The sequence below is a fragment of the Malus sylvestris genome, chromosome 14 (assembly GCF_916048215.2).
Source record: "Malus sylvestris chromosome 14, drMalSylv7.2, whole genome shotgun sequence".
In the NCBI taxonomy this organism is placed as follows: Eukaryota; Viridiplantae; Streptophyta; class Magnoliopsida; order Rosales; family Rosaceae; genus Malus; species Malus sylvestris.
Genome location: NC_062273.1, coordinates 20,739,339 through 20,764,036, shown reverse-complemented (window position 1 = coordinate 20,764,036; position 24,698 = coordinate 20,739,339). Strand labels below are relative to the sequence as shown.

The window sequence follows — 24,698 nt, the reverse complement described above, 5'->3', positions numbered from 1 at the left end:
AAGAATTCACCCTATCGTTATCTTGCATATGCACTTGTGCAGTGTATGTCATGAAATTAACCAAGAATCGTGACAAAAATGACGTCTGGGGGACAAGGCATCGATTGAAAGTATGGAGGGGGAAAAGTGGAATAAGGGCCAACGTCCAAGGGGCATCTAGAGTGCAACGAATAAGTAAAACACGAGGCTCTTTCAACTTTCGTTCAGCGTATTACACAAGTGTTCCAGTACAAAAAAATTTCTGTCTACAATTACACTGCCCTATCATGGCAGACGTTATAACAAGAACATCTTACGGAAGTTCTGAAAATAATTTGCTACCCTTCCCAACAAGTTAATGGCTATTTTTCTTAAAAAAATATTGTACGAGATGGAGTTCTTAGTGCCAACAGCCATGTCATGCAGCTCCGTCCCCTTGTAATAGGCTCTGGTCCACGCCCAGTGTCGTGTCGTGCAATCTGTATGTTCAACCATTCTTGCACCAAGTCGGCTTAACTTGGTGGGAAGCTTCAAAACTCTGCAATATAGCAAGATGCACTAGATCCGCACTCAAGATTCCATATGAGTCCCGGATGACTCCGCCTCTCCGGTGTTCTGTCCACTTTTAACTCTCCGATAAAATAACACATAGGCGGCCGAAGTCTTGATATCAGTTTCATTGACTGGAGATACATGACTGTCATCAAAATGGTACCATCTGTTCTCATCAATCAACTGCAAAATTGAGAGAGTAAAAGTACCTTAGATCTCAAACAGATAACCATTTTGTCTTAACGGCATATGCCAAATTTATAGTTTGAAAGAAGCATGGTGCACGATAGATTAGAGAACTTTTTTGGTAGAAGATAAAACTAGTGAAGAATGTGAATACTTGGCCGATATGCGGTGTAAAAACCGTTCAAATAAAAAATGGTCAGATGCGCTAGAGTTGTCTTACCTTTGCATATGCAGTATAGTGCCCACCACCTAGACCGCCGTAATGGTTGCTAATGGCGTATAGCTCATACAGATGAGCTTTTCCATCCTTGCTTTTCACATATTGACTCAAATTAAGATTATGAATTGGAAAAGTCACCAGAGTATCAAGTTTATTCTTCGAGTATCTGCTGTATGAGAACCGTTTCAGGTGAAAAACAAGAACCTCTGGCAACATCCACAAATCTAGTTTCTTTGTAGCTTGTCTATGTTCCTTGCACTTAGGGCAGTACCTGTATTGCAAAAGTCAAGAACATATGTCAAGAATGATACCTACTTGCCTGAAAATCGTAAATAATGCCATACAGAAACCATTAGAATGGGTATAAGTACAATACCACATATCATCGGGACCTAGAGGTTCTTCCTTCAAAAATGCCTCCAAGCATGTAAATAAGGAAATAGCTTCTTGCCTAGTTTTCTTCGCTGTGAACACATTCTTGTATACCTCAGGTAGATCCATGAGATAGCTAGCATCATATACTTCGTTTTCTTGGTCAGTCCAGTCCACAAATATCTTTACGAGTTTACCAGAACTTAGGGACGAAGACTTTTCAATTGGTTTGCAGGTCATACCCCTCTCATCAGCTAAAAATAGCTGGAAGGATAACTCACCAATTGATGTTTCCCCTAGTTCTATGTTCTCCGTGGGCCTCAAAAAGTGGTTGTTTGATGGTTCAGCAATGGCTTCTGAAACTAATCCATTTTCTTTCGTGCTATGAAGCTTAACTACTCTCTTCAAAGGTGACAGAATTCTAGAAACTGCTCTATCAACATCAACACCACGTATTTGGTCTTCTCCTAGATAGGCAACCAAAGGTGTTCCAAAAAGCTTTCTCTGACCCTTCAGAGGATCTAATGCACATCTGCAAATTGACAATGACTTTTGTTAATAATTTAGCCAAAAAGGAAAAAACAATAATGAAAAAGAGCCCATCCAATGGATACACGCAGAACCTAGGTGATTAAGCAATTATACTTAATGACCTATCTAACAGGGTTTACAAATATAAAACAATTCCATGGGCCTTAGATTTTTCAATGAAATTAGCATTCATTGCTCGTATAAATTAAACCTCAGAAGTACAGGGCCAAAACAGAGTTCACATTTGTAAGTTTACCAACATGCAAACTCAACTGGTAGAGATAAAGGAAGCAGACTCACTTTTCCTGCCGTCGATGAATTATTTCAAGTCTGGTACTGGAAGCTACTTTTTCTTTAGAATACCGATAGGCCACAATCCGATCATCATTCTTAATTGAAGACAATGGTTCAGAAAGGTTGTCCAGATATCGATAAATTCGATGTTCATATACCTGAAATGGAAGTGTTAGACTAATATTTTACCCAAAAACTTAAGTTGTTAGGTGCCACGATAATATATATCAAGTTAACACCCCTTCAACTTGCAGTCCCTATATAATATATTGCATGTGGTCGACAGAGAAACATATGCATGGAGCCTCAATCTATAGTGCATGTAGTTAATTGGGGAATGGGGATGAGAAGTTTCCAACGCCTCATGAGACCATAAATTTGATAACATAATAGGCTACATCTGTAGCTCAAAAAGTTAAACCAGAGGGAATGGTGAAATGAACCAACAAATCATTACGAGCTAACAAAAAGGTTTGATGCTATAGAAAAAACAAAAGGAACTGTCAGTGAACTCCATATTACCTCAGCAAGCAGAAGGGTTTCATCACTCCTCAAGCAGCATGCGGTAGCCAATGCCTCAATAAGATTCTTACAGCATTGATCTTTTATCATGGTTACAGTGTATGGCCTTGGAAGACCACGCCCATCACCATAAAGCACAGTCACCGTCATTGGCCGGGTGACAGTTGAAGGTAGTGGCAATGATAAGTACATAAAGGGATCAAATGTAATTGAAACCTTGCTACAAACTGGACATACCAATGTTGATTTATATTGACCCTGGACATTAGTTAAACCAGAATGTGAGTCAATAACAAAAAGAAAAACCTTGTACATTTAACCAAAATTCCTACATTAAGAAAGAGATTCCTTGTATGACAAAAAGGGAACATCCAACAACACATAGAAGCAAAAATTACTCTTGAAACAAAAAAAAGACAGCTAAATACAAAAGAGCAAGTCCATTTCGATATAAATGGATCAAAATTGGTCAAAAGAATCAAATTGAAACACTCCCAAAGTTGAGAATGTTTGAAATGTATTAGCATAATAAACATAGGATTACTGAAGAGAGAAAAAGAGCGGACATTTAAGGTCTAGCAGTCACAATATGCACACATTGTATGATAAAAAGAATTCTTACTTGGCAAACATCAACAATCAATGAATCATTTCGGGCTCTGTGATTTTTCCAACACTCAATTGCAACTTCGTCATCTGGACGACCATCTGAATCTTTTGTTTCAATGTATGGCTTATTCTTGACACGATTCAAATCTTCATGTAGTCCATCAAGTAAGAAAGCAAGAAGTTCCTGAAAAAAGAAATCACCATTCAGAAAAATACAATAAAATGTAGCTTGTTATAAATACCCTAGACAATCACTCTTGGTGGCTTTTCAAGATCAGTGACTTTTTGCTTTAAAAAGAAACAAGATTGCACATTCAACATTAGACAATAGCATACTATTATATTGAAAAGCCTTAAACAGAAGACATTCAGAAAAAAAATAGTACTAACTTGAGAATCATGTTGATTATAGCCACTAAACTGGGGAGCAAATCGAGAAAGTTTTCCCTTGAAAGCACGTGGTGCAATTGTCGTTCGTCCTGATGACCACAATTTTCTCAACAACTCACCGAAGGCAAGAGCAAGCTCACCCTGCAAAATTACTACATGTCAGATTTTAAAGAAAAAAAAGGAGAATATTCAACAATATCATCAACATGGAGAAGGCGTGAGGAAAATATGAAAAAGATAACCACTTACACGCATTCCTAAGGGATTGTCAGTGTTGATCTCATCAGAGTAATCTTGCAAGAAATACTCAACAAGCGGAGGTGTGTGGACTAAGCACTGAAGTGAACTATTCATAAAACAAGTGTTTCCAAGATTTTGCAATCCAGCCAAACCTCCCCTATCTACTTTTTTCATTGGATTATAAGCATAATATTTATCATCTGTATCTGTTGACGTTGAGCTGCTTAAGGCACTTCCCTGGTGCAAATTAAAACTTTTATAATCCATTGAATGACCATTTGACAAGGAAGGACCCCCTGCAATTGTGATAGATGACCTTGAGGGTTCCAGGGGTACCAATGCTAACTCATTTCCTGTTGAATCCATGGAGAATTGAGAAGAAAAGTTTGCATCAGTTTGCACCTCAAGAAGAATCTGCAGGAAAAGTATCCAGAGAGTCATTAGAGATGAATCAAAATAATCGTCACAACTGACAAATCTGAAGATCCTCCAGAAAGAATTTAGAAGTCGAAGCAAAGTGCTAATACACATAATTCCCAACCCCAAGCTGGAAATAAGAAAGTGTATGAATCACAACCACACAGCAAATTTCTACTTGAAAATGCAGCTTAATCAGTAATAAGTAGACTATAAAACCAACTTAGTATATCTCATGTCAATCTATACCCATTCTATTTGTTCTTTTGTGTAATAATTTATGATAAGCAATCATTCATTTCAAGTAACAAAGAATATCCTAATGAATGATAAATACAGCACTCACTTCTTGATCCATCTGCAAGTTCAGCTGCTCTAGGGTTTGGTTTGAAACCACCAACAATGAATTCTTCTCCATGTTGAAGTAGTCCCAAATACGAGCCTATGATAAAAAAATTAAGAACGAAACAAAAACCAATGTGAATTAACTGAAGTAGAAAACTCCCAAAAGACAGCAAGTGGAGAAACAACAATTATATGTATGTACCTTTTGTTGCTCTATTCCTCTAATTCTGCACACCTTCTCGTAAAGCTCCTGTACAGAAGCCTGCAAAAGACTCAATTTGTTTGAACCTTCATTATATACATATGGTCAAAGTCATCACAACCACGACAGCCATAAGTTTACATATTTCCAAGAATTCAACACCATCAGATAAATAAAAATAATGAAAATACAACTCTAGATGGCAACCCCCCCCCTTTTTTTTTCTCCTCCCCTTACATATCCTTTTCTACAAGTTAAAGAATTTCCAAAACGTATGTGTACGAAGGAAAAGCAAAAGGAAGATGAGTTTACCTTTTTGCTTAACCTTATAACTGTCTGGCTGTTGTCTCTTGAATCGATAATCTTCAGACATAATGGGTAGACCTCCACCATCAGATTCTTGATAAGATCACCCTGAGAAATCATCTTTCTTGGTAATGCTGGGCCTCCTTTGTACCTATAACATTTGATTCTTTAAGAATAATTTTTTTATAAAAAAATATGGAGAACAAAAGATGAAAAAGGTGTCCTTGCACCTAATTTCTATTGCGCTTTGCTATTAAAAACATGCCGTGTATTTTAAAAAGAAAACAGAAGCGGAAAGTTTGTGCAAGTGAAAGTGGTTTGATGAGCGAAATAATTACTTACCAGTCGAACAGCTTTTCCCAAACTTCTTGAGAAACTAAGACATAGTCAAGGTCTTCCAGCAGTGTTCTATGAAGCTGTAAATCGTTTCCCTCAGATTCACTTACAACTATATCAGAATTATCAATAGGTCCAGGCCTAGCTATAATTTTAGATGAGAAAATATCCAAATTATGAGACACAGAATCCTGCTCATCATATAGATGTTCTCCAGCACCTTGCTCAACATACCTCTTCCAGCTTGAGTACCACCTGGACAAAAAGTAGAATGAAGCTAGTTACAAACATGCAAGCATCTTTATTATTGAAACAATCACCAGTAACCCCAAAGTACAGTCAAGAAGTCTTCAAGGTAGTGTTACTCCGATAGTAGTATAGGTGTTTATAGTGCAAGTAATGTTAAATTTGTTCTACAAAGTGTACTGAAAATTTTACCCTACTAAAAACTGAACCAGATATTGGCCATACTGAACAATGTCACAACCAAATTTTCTAAAAACAACAGACTAAAACCCCGTTTAGTAATGCTTCTGTAAAAGTAGATGGGAGGTGCTCCTCTAGAACACTAAAAAGAACTTTTAGAATACATAAATACTATTTAAGCTTTTATGTCAAACAATACCCAAAACACCTCAGGTTTTCAGATTGTGGATTAAGCCATCCTGAAAGCAGTTTCAAACAGGTCCTAATGAATGCTTGGGAGACTTGGGGGAATCCTGTTTGTATGGTTTTCCATGCCTATTTGCACCAGCCTTGGTCCATGAAGGAGGCCCACAAGTTAAAACGGTTCTAGCCTTAGCCTATTTAAAAGGTTCCCCCTCTCATAGTAACTACCTCCAAGTACCTTCACTCTCACTCTCAAAAAAGGCTCTCAAGCCTTCTAAGTAAATGCAACACTTTCAGTTAAAAACCTATCCAAATCGATGTGGACTTGGTGTGAGTTAGGTGAACCACAGCACACCGCTTCCCTCATGTTTTTGGTGCGATTTTGCGATTTCACAGACTTAATTCCTTGAGCTAAAGTTTATACTCAATGTAAAAAGCAACCATATGACTGACACAAAAGAAGAGAAACAAACTTAATCAAAATACCCAATTGCCCAATGCAGAAGCATAGCATAAATGTATAGTTTTGGCTTAGAAAGCACGTAAAGCCCAGAAGAAGCTAAAAACCCAGAATTAACCAAACAATTACGATGCGAAAGCACTTCTTAATAAAGATTCAAAACAAAGGCAACACAAACATGCAATAAGATGGCAGCCAATGCAAAGATAAAACCTTTAGCATTAAATTCAAAGAAATAGGAGCACACACCCATTGGAAACAGCATAAAACAAGTTGCCTTCTTTGACATTGGCCTCCGATTTTCGGGCCAATTCATCGACGATCCGCTTCTCCTCCTCCGGCGTGTTGGGTAAGCAACTAGCTCCGTTTTCCATCATGAAACCCAAATCCGGAATCGTCATGACTGGTGATTCACACAAGCTAACCAATCAACAAGTTAAATTAGAAACAAACAAAGATCCCAAATTCGAATCCGACCCAATTCAATCCATACCGCAATTAAATAAAACCCACAAGCAACAAATTAAACATACAAATATCGAGCAAGACTGAGAAATTGGACGAACCAGATCGCGTCGGAGAGAGAATGTGAGGAAGCAGCAGCAGCCGCTGGACGGCGAAGGAAGTGTGGAGGGATTGCAGTTGGTAGTTGGTGGAGGTGTGGAGGGATTGCAGTTGGGGGTGGGGGGACTTTGAGAGGGTGAGAGAGAGAATCCAGAGAAATCTCTTACCGTCCTTTTCAACGATTTGTCCCTTTTTTTGTTTGAACTCGTTTGAGACTCCGAGTCCCTTTTTTTATATCCAGAGAGAGAGAGAGTGAGAGAGAGAGGAGACTAGGAGAAGGTAAAAGGCCCAACTCCACAAGAGAGAAATTGAATTCCTCAAGACTCCATGGTGTTGGTGGACGCAACGGTCACCATTTTTAACGAAATGAATTAAAGGTTAAAAATGTCGATCAAATATACAATAGTTTGTTGTAAAAATTGTGGGAATGAATGTTTACGTGCTTTAGCTAAATGTGAGGAATACTTGAGACTAGTAGTGTTATAGTTGTTATATGATGTTTTTCAAAAAGGCAATCATTTTTTTTTTTGGTTCTTTACAGATGTGGCTCTATATAAAGAGCACTTCGTATGTGATCACAACACACCGCAAATAAAAGAAATGAAAGCAATAATATCAATATCTCTATCTTCCTCTCTTTACCTACGATCCTTATGTGTTATAGTTACGAAACTAAACAATATGATACATTGCAACCACTTCGCTTCTGTCCCTAGCAAATGTTATATCTCTAACTTTTGCCTATTTATAACACGTTATCAGCACGACTCTTTAACCGTAACCAGCTCTCATTTCCCTTCGCCGAAAAATTCTTCCTCCAAGGATCTTACTGTTTTTCTTCCTCACCTGCCTCACCTACTTGATGTACCTTCATCAAGATCTGCTAGCACCATGCCTTAGCCTAGTTCTCAATATAACAATTACTTATATTTTTTTTATTTCTTATTTGGTATAACTCTTAATTACTGACTCAGTGTTTATTTATTTTAATTTTACTTCAATCAAAGATGGTGCGGTACAATCACTCATCTTGAACTGCAGATTTAATTTTATAGCAATTGTAGGTGGTGCGTTATAATCGCCCACCCTGCTCTGCATATTTAAATTTCTTGTTGTTTGAGTGGTGTGGTATAATCGTCCATCCTACACTATATTGTTTCAATGAGAGTGGTATAGTACAATCGTCTTCCTCATTAATTATGTAAATCTCGAGCTTGAAATTTCGAGTGCTTATCATTTTGGTCTGAACATCAAAATGAAAAAAAAAAATTGTAAGAACCAGAAGTTTTAACACTACATTCATCCATAATATATATTATTGCAAGTTTTTACACATTTCATTTTTCTTTTAGAAAAATGGCGAACTTGGCAAAACTTGATTTTGTTGCCCTGGATATTACTGGGAAGAACTACCTTACCTAGGTAGTGGATAACAAGACCCATCTGAAGGCAAAAAATCTTGGAAAAACCATCAAAGAGGGAAACAGTGCATTTTCTCAAGATCGAGTGAATGCCATGATCTTTATCCGTCGCCACTTTGATGAAGGATTGAAGAGCGAGTACCTAACGATTGAAGATCCATTAGCCATTTGGAAGGAATTGAGAAATAGATACAATCACCAGAAAACGGTGATTCTCCCAAGGGCTCATTATGAATGGACACACATGAGGATTCGGGATTTCAAGTCGGTTGCTGAGTACATCAGCAATATAGAGAGCGAGGCTTTACTAAGTACAACTAGCTGATACCGATGCTCCTTGTGGCTGAACAAAATAATGAGCTCTTGATGAAAAATCATCAGTCCAGACCTTTTGGACGGCGACATTCCCAAAAATGAATGATGATTCCCTTGAAGTGAACATCACATCCTCTCGTGGTAAAAATTACAAACGATGACGAGGTCACAGGCGGGGCTAGTGGAACTAGAAAGGCAAGAATCATGGATGTCTCAGACTTCATTGTGGAAAGATGGAATAAAGTGTATATGTCCGATTGAATCATTTTTGTTTGATGTACTCTTATTATCTGAACTTGTAGTTTAAAGCTCGCATTTCAATTCAATAAAAGTGACATTTCAATTTCTTTTATTATGAATAAATTGCTTTTAACTATGATTCCTTTACTCAGAGAATGGATAAAAACTATGGTTATTCTCAAAACAAAAGCAATGACAGAGATATTTGTCTTGCAAACAGCGCAACCACACATACAATACTTCGAGATCGAAAATATTTTCTCAAGCTTGATGCTTACAAAAGTAAAGGTAACAACAATATCAGGTCAATTAGATATAATTGAAGGCTCAAGAAAAGCTCAGATTATGTTACCAAATGGAATAATATTGTTCATACAAAATGTGTTGTATGCTAATCGATCTACTCGAAATTTGTTGAGTTTTAAAGACATACGTTTAAATAGATACCACATTGAAACAAAAAGTGCAGAAAATGTGAAATATCTATGCATTACCTCTAATGATACCCAGAAGCGTACATTGGAGAAGTTGTATGATTTTATCGAGTGCATTGTATTATACATAATACATAAAGACAATTGAAGCACATACTATTATGAACCAAAAGTTCATTATCCAAAAAATTACATGCTTGGCATGACCGTCTGGTTTTCCAGTATTCACCATAATGCATAGAATCATTACCAACTCTAATGGACATCCATTATTGAGCAGACACATTGCTATATCAAATGATAACCCTTGCAAGGCTTGTTCTTATGGGAAGTTGGTATTTAGACCATCAAAATTAAAGATTAATGATGAATCCTCATCATTTTTTCAAATAATTCAAGGGGATATTTGTGGGCCTATTCAACCACCTTGTAGATCTGTAGACATCGAAATTTCGGTAAATAAATGTTGACCGATAAATCAAAGTGTCAATGCTCATGTATTGCATAAATTTTACACGTAGCATGTGACTCAACGAAAATTGAAATGAGTTGGAAAAGTCATCAAATAAGACACGTGTCAACACCTGGCAGAAACGACTTATTTCATCTGGGATATTATATTCAAAATTAGGCCTTGGAAAATTCTATAAATACAAGCCCATTTCATTCATTTGAGAGGGAACCAATTCATATTACACCTTGAAGCTCTGAAGCTCTGAAACTCCGAAGCTCTCAAGCATCCAGGTTCCCGAAGAATCAAGAAAGCTTTCTTCGTTCTTCGTTCTTCGTTCTTCCAAGATCAAGTGCCACGGCCCTTGAAGAAAGTGTTCTTCGTTCATCGTTCTTCCAAGATCAAGCCCCAACGGCCCTTTGGATCAACAATCATCCACCAATTCAAGATCAAGCCTCGACGGCCCTTGGATCAACCATCCACCAATTCAAGATCAAGCCCCGACGGCCCTTGAAGAAAGCACCATCGTTCATCATCCGTTCATCCAAGATCAAAGCCCCAACGGCCCTTTGGATCAACAACGTCGACAAATCCATACATCCAACCGTTCTTCAAGATCAAGCCCAAAAGCCCTTGAAGACCCGTTCATCACTGTTCTTCAAGATCAAGCCCAAAAGCCCCTTTGAAGATCCGCTCAAATCCACCTTCAAAGATCAAGCCCACGACCCTTTGAAGAAACTTCCAACAGTTCATTCAAGATCAAGCCCCGACGGCCCTTGGATCAACGAAACATCCACAATTCAACACCTTACGGAGATCGAATCAGAGGATCAAAATAGAGAGAGATTGTAACCCAAAATCATCAAATACAAATATTTGTTTGTGCACGTTTGTTCTTGTCTCTTTCGTTTCAGGAATTTTCCGTGTTCACAAATTGGCACGCCCAGTGGGACAATCTCTGCCTCTCATCTCTTTCTCCGTTCAAGAAATTCAAGCGCACTTCCAAAATTAATGGCATCAAGGAAGGCTCAAACTGTTCCCGCAACCGGCGCAAAGAACAAAAGCGTCCTCGTCGCAACTGGTGTCACTTTGGGCATCACAACTCGAAGCATGGCAAGAGCTACTTCTGCCGCCTCTTTCGCCTCTGCATCAACTCTGCCAAAGGAACAAAAACACCCAAGGCACGAGCCTTTGATCACCTTAGCCTCACTAAGGGCACCAAGGGGGGAAAGCCCAAGGAAATACTCTGAATCCATGCTCTTCGATGCCGATTCAAGCGACAGTTCAGCCATGCAAGTCATGACCATTGGAGCAACTTCAATCGATGAGCAGCTGGCTCAAATGAATGAAGCAATCGCAAGGCTAACCCGAACTGTGGAAGAAAAAGACTTGCAAATTGCAGCACTAGTCAACCGACTGGAGGCGCAGGATGGCGATAAACCCGACCCAGAGGATGATCCACTAAAGGGAGGAGCTGGCGGAGACGAAGAACCCCCGGTGAAGAAAATCGATGGGAAGCCGGAGCCAGACCAAGCAGCGGCACTCATGGGATCTCTTTCTATCCAGCAGCTGCAGGAGATGATCACCAACACCATCAAGGCACAGTACGAAGGGAGCTCACATACCTCCTTGTTCTACTCGAAGCCCTATTCCAAGAAGATTGATGCCCTAAGGATGCCAAGGGGTTATCAACCACCAAAGTTCATGCAGTTTGATGGAAAAGGAAACCCAAAGCAGCACGTTGCACATTTCGTCGAAACTTGCAACAACGCAGGGACAGAAAGAGACTACCTCGCCAAGCAGTTTGTGCGCTCGCTGAAAGGAAATGCCTTTGAGTGGTACACGGACCTAGAGCCTGAGTCCATCAATAGCTGGGAGCAATTGGAGCGGGAATTCCTCAACCGCTTCTACAGCACCCGCCGCACTGTGAGCATGCTAGAGCTAACGAGCACAAAACAGTGGAAGGATGAGCCAGTCATTGACTACATCAACAGATGGCGCACTCTAAGCCTCGACTGTAAAGACAGGCTCTCGGAAACCTCTTCAATCGATATGTGCATCCAAGGCATGCAATGGGGTTTGCAATACATCCTTCAAGGCATTAAACCACGGACTTTCGAGGAATTGGCCACTCGCGCCCATGACATGGAGTTGAGCATCGCCCATCATGGGAAGAAAGAACCGATCGCCGACTACAAGAACGACAAAGCTCTTGGGATAAAGGTGGAAAAGGCTGCATGGAAACCCACCAAGGAAGTGATGACGGTTAACACATCTCCCGTCAAAATATCCACACGAGGCAAGGCAATTCAAGCCGAAGGCTTTCGTGATCAAGAGATGCGTAGACGCACTTTGAAGGAGCTCGAGGAGAAAACTTATCCATTCCCCGACTCTGATGTGGTTGCCATGTTAGAAGACTTGCTGGAAAAGAAGGTGATCGGCTTGCCTGAATGCAGACGGCCAGAAGAAATGAATCGCACCGACAGTCCAAGGTACTGTAAATTCCACCGCTTCATCAGTCATCCGACAGAAAAGTGTTTCGTGCTGAAAGATCTCATCATGAAGCTAGCTCAGAAAGGAATCATCGAGCTAGATCTCGACGATGTGGGGGAGTCAAACTGTACCACCTTCACTTCTGGCTCTTCCGACTCAAAGTTTTCACCTCAACCACTGGGGGCATCCTCCAAGACAAGCAAAGTAGAAGGATGGACTCAAGTCACTTCTAAGAAATTGCACAAGAAGCATACGTCTCCTCCACAAGACCGCCAATCGGAAAGGGGGCAAAGCAGCTCTTGTCAACCTTCAAAGCAACGTGAACTTGTTGAAGATGATGAAATTTCGACACATAGATCGTCCATCCCCATCACGATGCGCGATTTCTTGCCCGAAGACTTCTTCAATCACGCGGTCAAAGCTCCTTGCTATGAGAATTGTGAGGAACGCCTCTCCCGGATTGCTTGACAAAATTCACAAATTCTCCTCGCCCGCACGAGTCTAAACTGCATGGCACAAAGCTCCTTGTCTGTAAGAGCCTAAACTGCAAGACACAAAGCTCCTTGTCTGCAAGAGCCTAAACTGCAAGACACAAGGCTCCTCGCCCGCACGAGTCTAAACTGCATGGCACAAAGCTTCTGGTCTGCACGAGCATAAAAGGCAACATCAACGCTCCTGGTCTGCACGAGCATAAAAGACAACCCCAACGCTCCTTGCCTGCACGAGCTGAAACTGCAACACGGCACCAAATGCTCCTTGTCTGCACGAGTTGAAATTACAAACGACACCAACACTCCTTGCCTGCATGAGTCAAAACTGCAAACGGCACAAAAAGAAAAATACCAAAAAAAAAAATGTATGCATTTGAACTACGTTTTGACTTGATCTCTTTCTTTGGAAGTGTACGTAGGCAGCTTGAGCATTCGATTTCGAGTTCAGTCACATCAAAAAAAAAAAAAAAAAAAAAAAAAAAAAAGGATTTGATTAAAGTCTCATTGGTGAAGGTCAATTTTATTACAAAATTACTTGCAGTTTTCTTGGTACAAATTAAATTACAGTTTCTTTAAAAATAAAAAAAAAATAATAATAATAATAATAATAATACATATGTTATCTAAAAAGAAAAAAAAATGTATATATATATATATACATGTCTGAGCCCAGCTACAAAATCAGGCCCGTCTCTTTAGACCCAAACCATGAGCCCAACAAAGCTCAGGCCCGGCTCTCAAAGCTCCAATCCGAGTTTTCTCCTCCATCCGTGCCTTCGACTTGCAGCAACACCATCACCTTGGCTACTGGAGACGGGTCTGCACCGGCGATACGACCTGTAGCTCGGCAACAAAGGCCAGAAGATCAGTTCCGTATCAACTCCCCATCAAACACCTTCGCTCTCCACCACTCTCTCGGCCGCCGCTTCGTCGTCTCCGCCAATCCCACATTGTCCAGCACATCCTGAAGACCAAACTTCCCCAACTACCAAAAAGGCGAGACCTTCCGCACCACCCTCGCCGACCTCTTCCCGACGGCATTTTCAACGCCGATGGAGATAACTGGAAGTTCCAGCGCCAAGTCTCCAGCCACGAGTTCAACACCAAGTCTCTGCGTAAATTTGTCGAACAGGTGGTCGACCCCGAGCTTTCCGACCGCCTTATTCCAATTCTCTCCGCCTCCGCCGCCAGCAGTTCAGTCCTGGACTTCCAAGACATTCTTCAGCGCTTCGGTTTCGACAACATCTGTCGAATTGCTTTCGGGTACGACCCGGATTGCCTCCTGCCCTCTCTGCCCGAAGCCAAATTCGCAGTGGCTTTCGACGAAGCCGTGCAAATCAGCAGCGACAGGCTCAGATTGCTGCACCCAGTATGGAAACTCAAAAGGGCTCTCGGAATCGGGTCCGAAAAGCGCCTCCGTGCCGTCGAGTCAGAAGTCCGCGAGTTCGCGAAAGCCATTGTCAGAGAAAAGAAGCGGGATCTGAGCGAGGCGAAGGTGTTGGGATCTGTAGATCTGCTCTCCCGGTTCTTGAGCTCTGGCCACACCGACGCAAAGTTCGTCACCGACATCGTCATCAGCTTCACCCTCGCAGGCCGGGACACCACATCGGCGGCTCTAACCTGGTTCTTCTGGCTTCTCTCGCAGAACCCATGTGTAGAAAACGAGATCTTGAGGCAGATCAACGAAGCGGCGTCGTCTGAGTTAGCAGCGGGAGGAGTTTTACGACGAGGTGAAGGAGATGGTGTACACCCACGCGGTGCTGTGCGAGAACATGAGGCTGTACCCACTGCAAGCCCGCCGACAACACCAACATCGCCTCCAGCCCCACCCACGTTGGCTGGCGTGGCAAATCGGACGGCGACGGCATCTCCCTCTTCGGCGCTCGCAAAATCTGGATCGACCACTGCTCCCTCTCGTTCTGCGCCAACGGACTGATCGACGCCATCACCAAGCATCTGGAAATTGGTTCCTATCGTGAGTGGTCTGAAGAACGCCGTCAGGAGTGGCTTTTATCTGAATTATGTGGCAAGCGCCTACTGTTTGGTCCTGATCTTCCAAAAACGGAAGAAATCTCTGATGTTTTGGACACATTACATGTGATATCAGAACTTCCATCTGATAACTTTGGAGCATACATCATCTCAATGGCGACTGCTCCATCTGATGTGCTCGCAGTTGAGCTCCTGCAACGTGAATGCCACGTGAAGAAACCACTAAGAGTCGTTCCACTGTTTGAGAAGCTTGCAGATCTGGAGGCTGCTCCTGCTGCTTTGTCACGGCTTTTCTCGATTGATTGGTATAGAGAGCGGATCAACGGAACGCAAGAAATCATGATTGGGTACTCAGATTCTGGTAAAGATGCAGGGCGTTTCTCTGCAGCCTGGCAGTTATACAAGGTACAGGAGGAGCTTATCAACATTGCTAAGAAATTTGGTGTGAAGCTAACTATGTTCCATGGTCGTGGTGGCACTGTTGGAAGGGGAGGTGGTCCCACCCATCTTGCTATATTGTCTCAACCACCGGATACAATTCATGGTTCACTCCGTGTCACTGTCCAAGGTGAAGTCATTGAGAAGTCGTTTGGAGAGGAGCTCTTGTGTTTTAGAACACTCCAGCGTTTCACAACTGCTACACTAGAGCATCGAATTTCTGACGAGTTTGCTTCTCAAACATTACTTGTAAATCTGCTGTCTTTTGTTTCTCGGACAATAAACTCATATTGGGGAACTCAGCAACGGATTGATCTTGCACGCTTTACTGGACTGCAATCTCGGAAGAGTGAGTCATCCTCTCACCAAATGCCAGAAATGCCCGATTCTACTAACCAAATGCCAGCACTGGATGATAAGATAGCTTCTGTAGCTGAAGCACCTGGAAAGGTTGAGACCCTGGAGGTTGGGTGAGCTGCGACACCACGTCCGACAGCTCACATGAGCTCAAGTTTGGCGATACGGTCTTTGACTCCACCATGAACAGCAACGGCTTGGCAAGTCCCTTCATGGAGGTGGATTTCGAGGATCTTGTGGCAACGCTTGGGGGTCTGGTGGGAAGTGCCCAGGTTACAAATATGATCCCTTCCTTTGCGACGGCAGGCAGTACAGCGGCTGTGCAATGGCGGCAGTGTAAGGTAGCAATAATGCAGTGGCGGAGCAATGGTTGTGTAGTGGCAGTGGCAAAACGTCAAACGGCGGAGAACTTCAATAACCGCCGTCAAACGACTAGCCGGTCATGAAGCCTCAACTGCAGCATCTCCGTCGTCTTCATCCTTCCCTACAAATCCCTCCGCCAAGCATCCTAATTTATACAGAAAGAAATACAAAAAAAAAAAAAAAAAAAAAAAAAAAAAAAAAAAAAGAAGAGGTGGTGGTGCATCTGGCACCACGTGAAAAAAAGAGGAAAGAGGAATGGTGGATCAAAGATGGGGTACAGCCCCATGGCAGATCAAAAGTTTCTGGTAATGCATGGGCACCATGTGCAAAAAGAAAAAAACAAAAGAAAAAAAAAAAAAAAAATGATATGGAACTTGGTGCATCCAGCACCAAAAGAAAAAGATAATTAAAGGCAAAATATATATATAAAAAAAAAAAAAAAAGGGATCTTTGGTGCGTCTGGCCAAAAGAAAAAGATAAAAAAAAAAAAAAAAACAAAAGAGTATATGTACATAATATATATATATAGCCAAAAAAAAAAAAAAAAAAAAAAAAAAAATTGCATTGAGAGAAATAAAGTCCACTTTATTTATTTTTCTGGGAATTTTTACATAAAATTGCATTCTACATACCAAAAAAAAAAAAAAAAAAAAAAAAAAAATTTACAAATGTGCAAACAAACGGGAGGGAGTCTTTATTGCTCAGGTGGTATCTCAGTACTCGGCGGAACTCCAGGAAGAAGAGGAGCCAAAGGTTGATCATTCGGAGCTTCACTACGCGGTACAGCCCCAGAAGACGAAGGCAAATGTTGTTGGAACAAACCCACAAACCTCCGATGATCAAGTAAAATCTGACCATCAGATTCCTGCATCTGGTCAATTTTCCTCTTCATGTTTGTGGCATAGTTGTGTGCGAGCTTGTGCAACTGTTTATTCTCATGTTTGAGCCCTCTGATCTCCTGTTTGAGACTCATCACTTCAGCCGCCAACGATTCAACTTGACGGGTTCGAGCAAATAGGCGTTGGGCCATGTTGGACACAGAACCCGCGCACTGCACACTAAGGGCCAGAGACTCCTTAACAGCCAACTCATCAGACCGCTTGGAAAGCAGTCTGCTATCTTTGGGAGTGACAAGGTTCCGGGCCACCACCGCAGCGGTCATATCATTCTTCATCACCGAATCCCCAACGGTAAGAGGACCAGTAGGGGATATGAAGGATGGGCGCCATATGTTGTCTGGAGAAGGCGGGACTGCCTCTTCACCAAGAATCAAGTCAAAACGACGGTCGGAGGGTCCAGACATTTTCAAAGTATTGAAGAAAGAAGAGATCGGACAAATCAAGATCTTAGAAGTGCAAGAAGGGAGTTTTCACAAGTGAAAATTCAAGTGTGCTTTGAAACGAACAGCGTGCCTCTATAAAAAATCAGCACTCGATGGGATTTCAGAGATCGAAGAGGCGAGCTCAGAATTCGAAGAGGCCATTCAAAAATCGAAGAGGCAAGCTCAGAAATCGGAGAAGCATCTTGCTTTTCCAGACGCGTCGGCACCCGTCACACGCAAACTCAGCTTTGCGAAAATCACGGGCAATTTGTCGAAGCACCGATCCCAGATATCGAAGAGGCGCCAGTCTTTTTCAGCCACGTCATCACCCATCACACGCAAACTCAGCTTTGCGGAAATCACGGGTAATTTGTCGAAGCGCCGATCCCAGTTATCGAAGAGGCGCCATCCTTTTTTCAGCCGCGTCAACACCTGTCACATGCACACTCAGCTTGGTAAAAATCACGGGCAATTTGTCGAAGATTTTCGGTGAAGGAGAAAGCACGTGAAGTATACTGTTCAATCATCCAACGGTTGCCGACACGAGTGAAAGAATAGTACATCTACAGGTGTTAAAGAACTTCCTATAACTGTCCATCTTCACCTTCCATAGCAAAGCAGACATACAGAACCTTTCTTCATCTCTGAGAATGCCTTCCCAACGAAGCCTCTTGAGTTACCCAGTGTTCCTTATTCCTTGGGGTACCTCTGCAAGCCAATGACTCCAAAGCAAAAGTATCTCATATCACCAGGGTAGAAAGCAAGAGTATCTCATATCATGCGTTCTCCCTGTCCTTTCCTTTGTCCTTGTTCTTACCTACAAAGACAAGGATAAAGAAAACAATATGCCGGAACTTCCACTCAAACTCGGGTAAGGAACCGACTGCTTGGAACCCTTCCTTGATTGCCTACCTAGCACTGCTCTCGAGTACTCGCCTTCCACTGCTGCTGTACTTTCAAAGAAGCTGCCGCATCTGCCTGAAGAACAGATAAGGCAAGTGAAAATGATACCATGCAGCATGTGGAGACAAGGTGCAGAAGGAACAAGCAGAGAAGAATGCGGTCTGCACGGTCAACTCAGCAGAAGGAGTCCGAACTGAGGAACTCGAGAAGCTGCCATATCTACCTGAAGAAACAAGCAGAGAAGAATGCAGCATGCACAGTCAACTCAGCAGAAAGAGTCCGAGATGAAGAACTCGAGAAGATGTCGCATCTGCCTGAGGACAGTGAACTTGTTTTGACCCTCAAATTCTTGGGTCGACTTACTAGGCGTTGTGGGCTGCATGTGCCGTTTCACCACCCTTGGATCAAATCCTTAAAGATCAAGTCACCAACTGGAAGAAGAACCCCTCAATCTTGAAGATCATACCGTTGACCAAACTGCTCAGGTGTGAATTAAAAAGATTGAACAAAGCAACAAGCCGTCACCTTCACCTCGTGCCTGCTTGTCATGTGTTCAAGTCAACCTTCAAGGATCAAGCCCTAACGGCCCTTGAAGAAGTTTCCAACCAAATTCAAGATCAAGCCTCGACGGCCATCGAGGAAATCACAAGTCCGATTCAAGATCAAGTGTCTACCACCCTTGAATCAAAACCTAGTTCAAGAATAAGCTGCGGAAAATCAACAATTGGAGGAATCCAGAAAATCCTCCAACCCAGTTCAAGATCAAAGCTGTGGAAAGTCAACAAGCGCAACAAAATACGTGCCGATTCACCCACTACCAAAGCCAAAGATCATCTACCACATGAAGCTCCTTGTGGTCCAATTTCAACCTTCAAGATCAAGCCTCGACGGCCCTTGAAGAAATTTCAAACAAAGTTCAAGATCAAGCCTCAACGGCCCTTGAAGAAATCTCAAGCCCAATTCAAGATCAAGCCTCAACGGCCCTTGAAGAAATCTCCAGCCCAATTCAAGATCAAGCCTCGACGGCCCTTGGATCGACATCTACAGTAAGAGACTTCAAAACGCATCTCCTACACGTGACAAGCACATGTATACGACGTGCCTTGAAGTGGGGGCATTTGTAGACATCGAAATTTCGGTAAATAAATGTTGACCGATAAATCAAAGTGTCAACGCTCATGTATTGCATAAATTTTACACGTAGCATGTGACTCAACGAAAATTGAAATGAGTTGGAAAAGTCATCAAATAAGACACGTGTCAACACCTGGCAGAAACGACTTATTTCATCTGGGATATTATATTCAAAATTAGGCCTTGGAAAATTCTATAAATACAAGCCCATTTCATTCATTTGAGAGGGAACCAATTCATATTACACCTTGAAGCTCTGAAGCTCTGAAACTCCGAAGCTCTCAAGCATCCAGGTTCCCGAAGAATCAAGAAAGCTTTCTTCGTTCTTCGTTCTTCGTTCTTCCAAGATCAAGTGCCACGGCCCTTGAAGAAAGTGTTCTTCGTTCATCGTTCTTCCAAGATCAAGCCCCAACGGCCCTTTGGATCAACAATCATCCACCAATTCAAGATCAAGCCTCGACGGCCCTTGGATCAACCATCCACCAATTCAAGATCAAGCCCCGACGGCCCTTGAAGAAAGCACCATCGTTCATCATCCGTTCATCCAAGATCAAAGCCCCAACGGCCCTTTGGATCAACAACGTCGACAAATCCATACATCCAACCGTTCTTCAAGATCAAGCCCAAAAGCCCTTGAAGACCCGTTCATCACTGTTCTTCAAGATCAAGCCCAAAAGCCCCTTTGAAGATCCGCTCAAATCCACCTTCAAAGATCAAGCCCACGACCCTTTGAAGAAACTTCCAACAGTTCATCCAAGATCAAGCCCCGACGGCCCTTGGATCAACGAAACATCCACAATTCAACACCTTACGGAGATCGAATCAGAGGATCAAAATAGAGAGAGATTGTAACCCAAAATCATCAAATACAAATATTTGTTTGTGCACGTTTGTTCTTGTCTCTTTCGTTTCAGGAATTTTCCGTGTTCACAAGATCATTTTGATATTTTATGGATTTGGTTAATGCATCTCCCTTAGGCCTGGCAATTCCTGACCTGACCCGATAACCCGACACGACACAACACGAAATTAACAAATGTTTGGGTCGACACGATAACGAATTGGGTCGTTATCGGGTAACCCGATAAGCACCTGTTAAGATAACGGGTTAATTCGGGTATACACGTGGGTAACACGATACACGATAAGCAGAATATTAATTTTATAATTTTATAACCCTAAAAAAATGCTAAAATAATTATATATATATATATATATTAATTTAACAATTTTATACCCCTAAAAACTATAATATATATATATATATATATATTAAATTAACTATAATAATTATATATATATATATATTAAATTTTATAAAAACTATAATAATGATTAATTAATATGCATCCATTGATTCCTTAATTCCATTCCATTCATGCCGCACCCTTTGAAGAAAAAGAGAGGGAAAATGAAAATTATAAAAAAAGCTGAAAAGGAAACAAAAAAAAAGAGGGAAAAATGGGTAGACTGCTGCCCTTTGAAGAAAGAAAAGGGAGAGAAAAATGAAAATTATAAGAAAAGCTCAAAAGGAAACAAAAAGGAGAGGGAAAAATGAAAATTAATAAAAGTGGTGAGAAATTTTATTTTTTTTAAGTTATTAACTTTTTATCACACATATGACATATCTCACTATTTTTATAATAACACGTGATGTACTGCTCCATGTACCGATCAATTATACGTACAAAATAAATACATTTAAATCTACTTAATAAATATATATATATATATATATACACACACACCATCGAACTTGATGGGATACGAATTATACAAAACTAATTTCAACGATCCAACCGTTAAACTTGTTTGTATATGCTTCAAGATCGTATCAGCAAAAAATCGCAAAAAAACAAACATTCAGAGATCAAGTAACCAAACAAAAATTTCGATGGTTATAAAACGAAAAATCACGATTTAACGGTTATTTTAACTCTGATTTTGATTATTTTTTATAGCTACACTCCTTAATCCTATATGAATACAATGAATGAATTTGATCTTCAATTTAAAATATTTACACTAGTGGATACCACAAAATCTTATGTTATACTTAATGAAAGTATGAATAAACTCTTAAGTATTAGTGAATCTATTGTTTTGATGGGATACTCATTCTACGAAACTAGTTTCAATGATCCAACCGTCAAACATGTTTGTATATACTTCGAGATCGTATACGCCAAAAATTGCAAAAAACAAACATTCAAAGATCAAGGAACGCAACAAAACTTTTCGACAGTTATAAAAAGAAAAATCACGATTTAACGGTCATTTTAACTCTGATTTTGATGATTTTTTACAGCTGCACTCCTTGACCCTATATGAATACAATGATTGAATTCGATCTTCAATTTAAAATATTTACACTAGTGGATACAAAAAAATCTTATGTCATACTTAATGAAAGTATGAATAAACTTTTAAGTGTTAGTGAATCTATTGTTTTGATGAGATACACGCATTCTACGAAACTAGCTTCAACCATCTAACCATCAAACATGTTTGTATATACTTCGAGATCGCATACGCCAAAAATTACAAAAAACAAACATTCAGAGATCAAGTAAAGGGACAAAACTTTTCTACGGTTATAAAACGAAAAATCACGACTTAACAGTTATTTTAACTCCGATTTTGATGATTTTTTTACAGCTACACTCCTTGACCTTATATGAATACAAAGAATGAATTCGATCTTCAATTTAAAATATTTACACTAGTGGATATCACAAAATCTTATGTTATACTTAATAAAAATATGAATAAATTATAATAATTATATATATTAATTTAACAATTTTATACCCCTAAAAACTATAATAATTATATAATATATATATATATATATTAAATTAAATTTAAAAATTGATGACCATTGGATTGGTTGAGATCAAGCCAAAGTTCCAATACAATTTCATGATGATCGATGTAAATCGAGGATTTTGTAAATTGAGGTTTAAACTTTTGAGAAAGACTTCACAACCTTGAAAACAAAAACTTTTTCATTTTGCATATCCTTGCACATTTAATATTTGTAATAGATTAGTAGTGTATGTATTATTTTTTTATTAGGCACTTATTTTCGAGTGTAGATGTAGTACTTAAACGACAAATATGTTTTAATGTTTTGAAGTAATATTTATGTGGCAATGTGTGGTATGTGCAAATTTAAGAAAAAAAATATTGTTCTTAACGGGTCATAACAGGTCGAGTCATTTTACCCGTTGGGTAAAGTGACCCGCCCGACATGTTAAGGACCCATTAAGATAACAGGTGTGACACGACACGACCCGTTAAGATAACAGGTGTTACATGTTTGACTCTTGTCTACTCGAAATTTAGCTTTTACGAGACTTCTTGCTCAGATAATAAAGTTGCGAGCACAGTTCCCAGATTACCCTATTAAGTCAATCTGACTTGATAATGCTGGTGAATTTACGTCTCAAACCTTTGATGATTACTGCATGACACTAGGCATTGATGTTGAACACCATGTTCTTCATGTCCATACTCAAAATGGTCTAGTAGAAACATTTATCAAACGACTTCAATTAATAGCTCACATTCTGCTCATGAAATCAAAATTGCCAGTTTCGGCATTGGGACATGCCATCTTACATGTTGCATCATTGGTTCGATTGAGACCTATAGTCAACCACCAATACTTCTCAGTACAACTCATGTTTGTGCATCAGCCAAACATTTCACATTTATGAGTTTGGTTGTGCTATTTATGTGCCTATTACACCGCCACAATGCCCTAAAATAAGATCTCAGTGCTTATTTGGAATTTATGTGGGTTTTGATTCACCATCTATCGTTAAATATTTAGAACCTTTGACAGGTGATATATTTACAGCTTATTTTGTGGATTGTCACTTTGATGAGACAGCCTTCCCGTCGTTAAGGGGAGAAAAGACCGTTCCAGAAGAATGACAAAAACTGACATGGGTTGTACCCACCTTATCTCATTTTAATCCATGTGAAAATGAAGTGAAAATGATCATTCATCTTCAAAGTATTGATAATCAAATTGCCAGATGCATTTAATAATGCTACGAAAGTGACAAAATCGCATACACCAGCTGCAAATGCGCCTGCAAGAATTGATGTCCTTATTGGATAATAAAGTGGCAGCAAATGATTCATCTGGTGCACGCCTGAAGTGTGGTAGACCCCCAGGTTCAAAAGATTCAGCCCCTCGAAAGCAAAAGATGAGGGCACAATTGAATCCAAATGAAATCAATTAGGAAAAGAAAATGAATAACGAATCCACAATTCATGATTCTGTACTTTCAGAAGAAAAAAAATGTTCTTGATGAGACACATGTCCCTGAAGAGACAGAAGTACATGAAAGCAAAGAAATCTCCATAAATTATGCATGTATTAATGAATTGTGGGATCAAAATGAAATTATGATCGACAGCATGTTCGTATTCGTAGTAGCCACTAAAATCATATTAAGCGATGATATTGAGCCCTGCTATGTTGATGAATGTAAACAGAGACAAGATTGGCCTAAGTGGAAAGATTCAATCCATGTAGAATTAAATTCCTTGGAAGGATGAAGTATTTTTGGACTAGTAGTCCAAACCCCGCTTGGTGTAAACCCCGTGAGTTACAAATGGGTATTCACAAGAAAGTGAAATGAGAAAAATGAGATTGCAAGATATAAAGCATGACTCGTTGCACAAGGTTTTTCACTAAGACTTGGAATTGATTATGAGGAGACATACTTTCCTGAAATTTTTAGAAAAGCTTGATATGCAACTTATGGATGTCATCACCAAGTATCTATATGGAGAATTAGATACTGACATATATATGAAGGTCCTATAAGGACTTAAGTTGCCTGTTGCATGAAACGACTAACAAACCACAAGGTATGCTCTCAATCAAATTAAGGCAATCATTATATGGGCTGAAACAATCTAGACAAATGTGGTATAATTGTCTTAGTGAGTATTTGATCAAAGAAAGATATACCAACAATGTCATTTGCTCTTGTGTGTTCATTAAGAAATAAAATTCTAGATTTGCTATAGTGGTAGTATATGTCGATGATATGAACTTAGTTGGAACCCTTGAAGAGCTCAATAAATTAAGGTATTGTTCTTTCTAATGGACCCGTCGATGTCATCGCCAGAACATGCAGAAATCCCAGAACATGACTAGGCTTAATTTCAAGCTCAATTTCGATGGAA

At 40.2% G+C, this 24,698-nt stretch overlaps 1 protein-coding gene and 1 pseudogene across 2 annotated transcripts; one reads left to right on the top strand and one right to left on the bottom strand.

The window, feature by feature from the left end:
- Nucleotides 1–171: 171 nt before the first annotated feature.
- Nucleotides 172–7,415, bottom strand: LOC126599315 (ubiquitin carboxyl-terminal hydrolase 9-like). Of its 2 annotated transcripts, none has more exons than XM_050265669.1 (14): nucleotides 7,137–7,415; nucleotides 6,820–6,973; nucleotides 5,508–5,756; nucleotides 5,172–5,316; nucleotides 4,860–4,919; nucleotides 4,659–4,754; nucleotides 3,905–4,309; nucleotides 3,656–3,796; nucleotides 3,279–3,449; nucleotides 2,657–2,914; nucleotides 2,141–2,292; nucleotides 1,314–1,841; nucleotides 938–1,208; nucleotides 172–714 (listed from the first exon to the last, which is right to left on the bottom strand). In XM_050265669.1, the coding sequence occupies exons 2-14, from the start codon at nucleotides 6,969–6,971 to the stop codon at nucleotides 550–552; spliced, it is 2,793 nt and encodes a 930-aa protein (XP_050121626.1). In that variant the 5' UTR covers nucleotides 6,972–6,973; nucleotides 7,137–7,415; the 3' UTR covers nucleotides 172–549. The 2 variants fall into 2 exon arrangements, with proteins under 2 accessions (XP_050121626.1, XP_050121625.1); XM_050265668.1 differs by having other exon boundaries at nucleotides 6,820–6,990; nucleotides 7,137–7,414.
- Nucleotides 7,416–13,638: 6,223 nt separating this feature from the next.
- Nucleotides 13,639–14,958, top strand: LOC126599101 (cytochrome P450 94A1-like; annotated as a pseudogene).
- Nucleotides 14,959–24,698: the final 9,740 nt, after the last annotated feature.

Excerpts from the sequence above, each read along its gene's own strand:
- LOC126599315 (XM_050265669.1), bottom strand. The coding sequence starts at position 6,971 with ATGACGATTCCGGATTTGGGTTTCATGATGGAAAACGGAGCTAGTTGC. Across the intron at positions 5,317-5,507 it reads TGGGAAAAGCTGTTCGACTG|GTACAAAGGAGGCCCAGCAT; the intron begins GTAAGTAATTAT and ends CAAATGTTATAG. Across the intron at positions 4,920-5,171 it reads TTATAAGGTTAAGCAAAAAG|GCTTCTGTACAGGAGCTTTA; the intron begins GTAAACTCATCT and ends AGTCTTTTGCAG.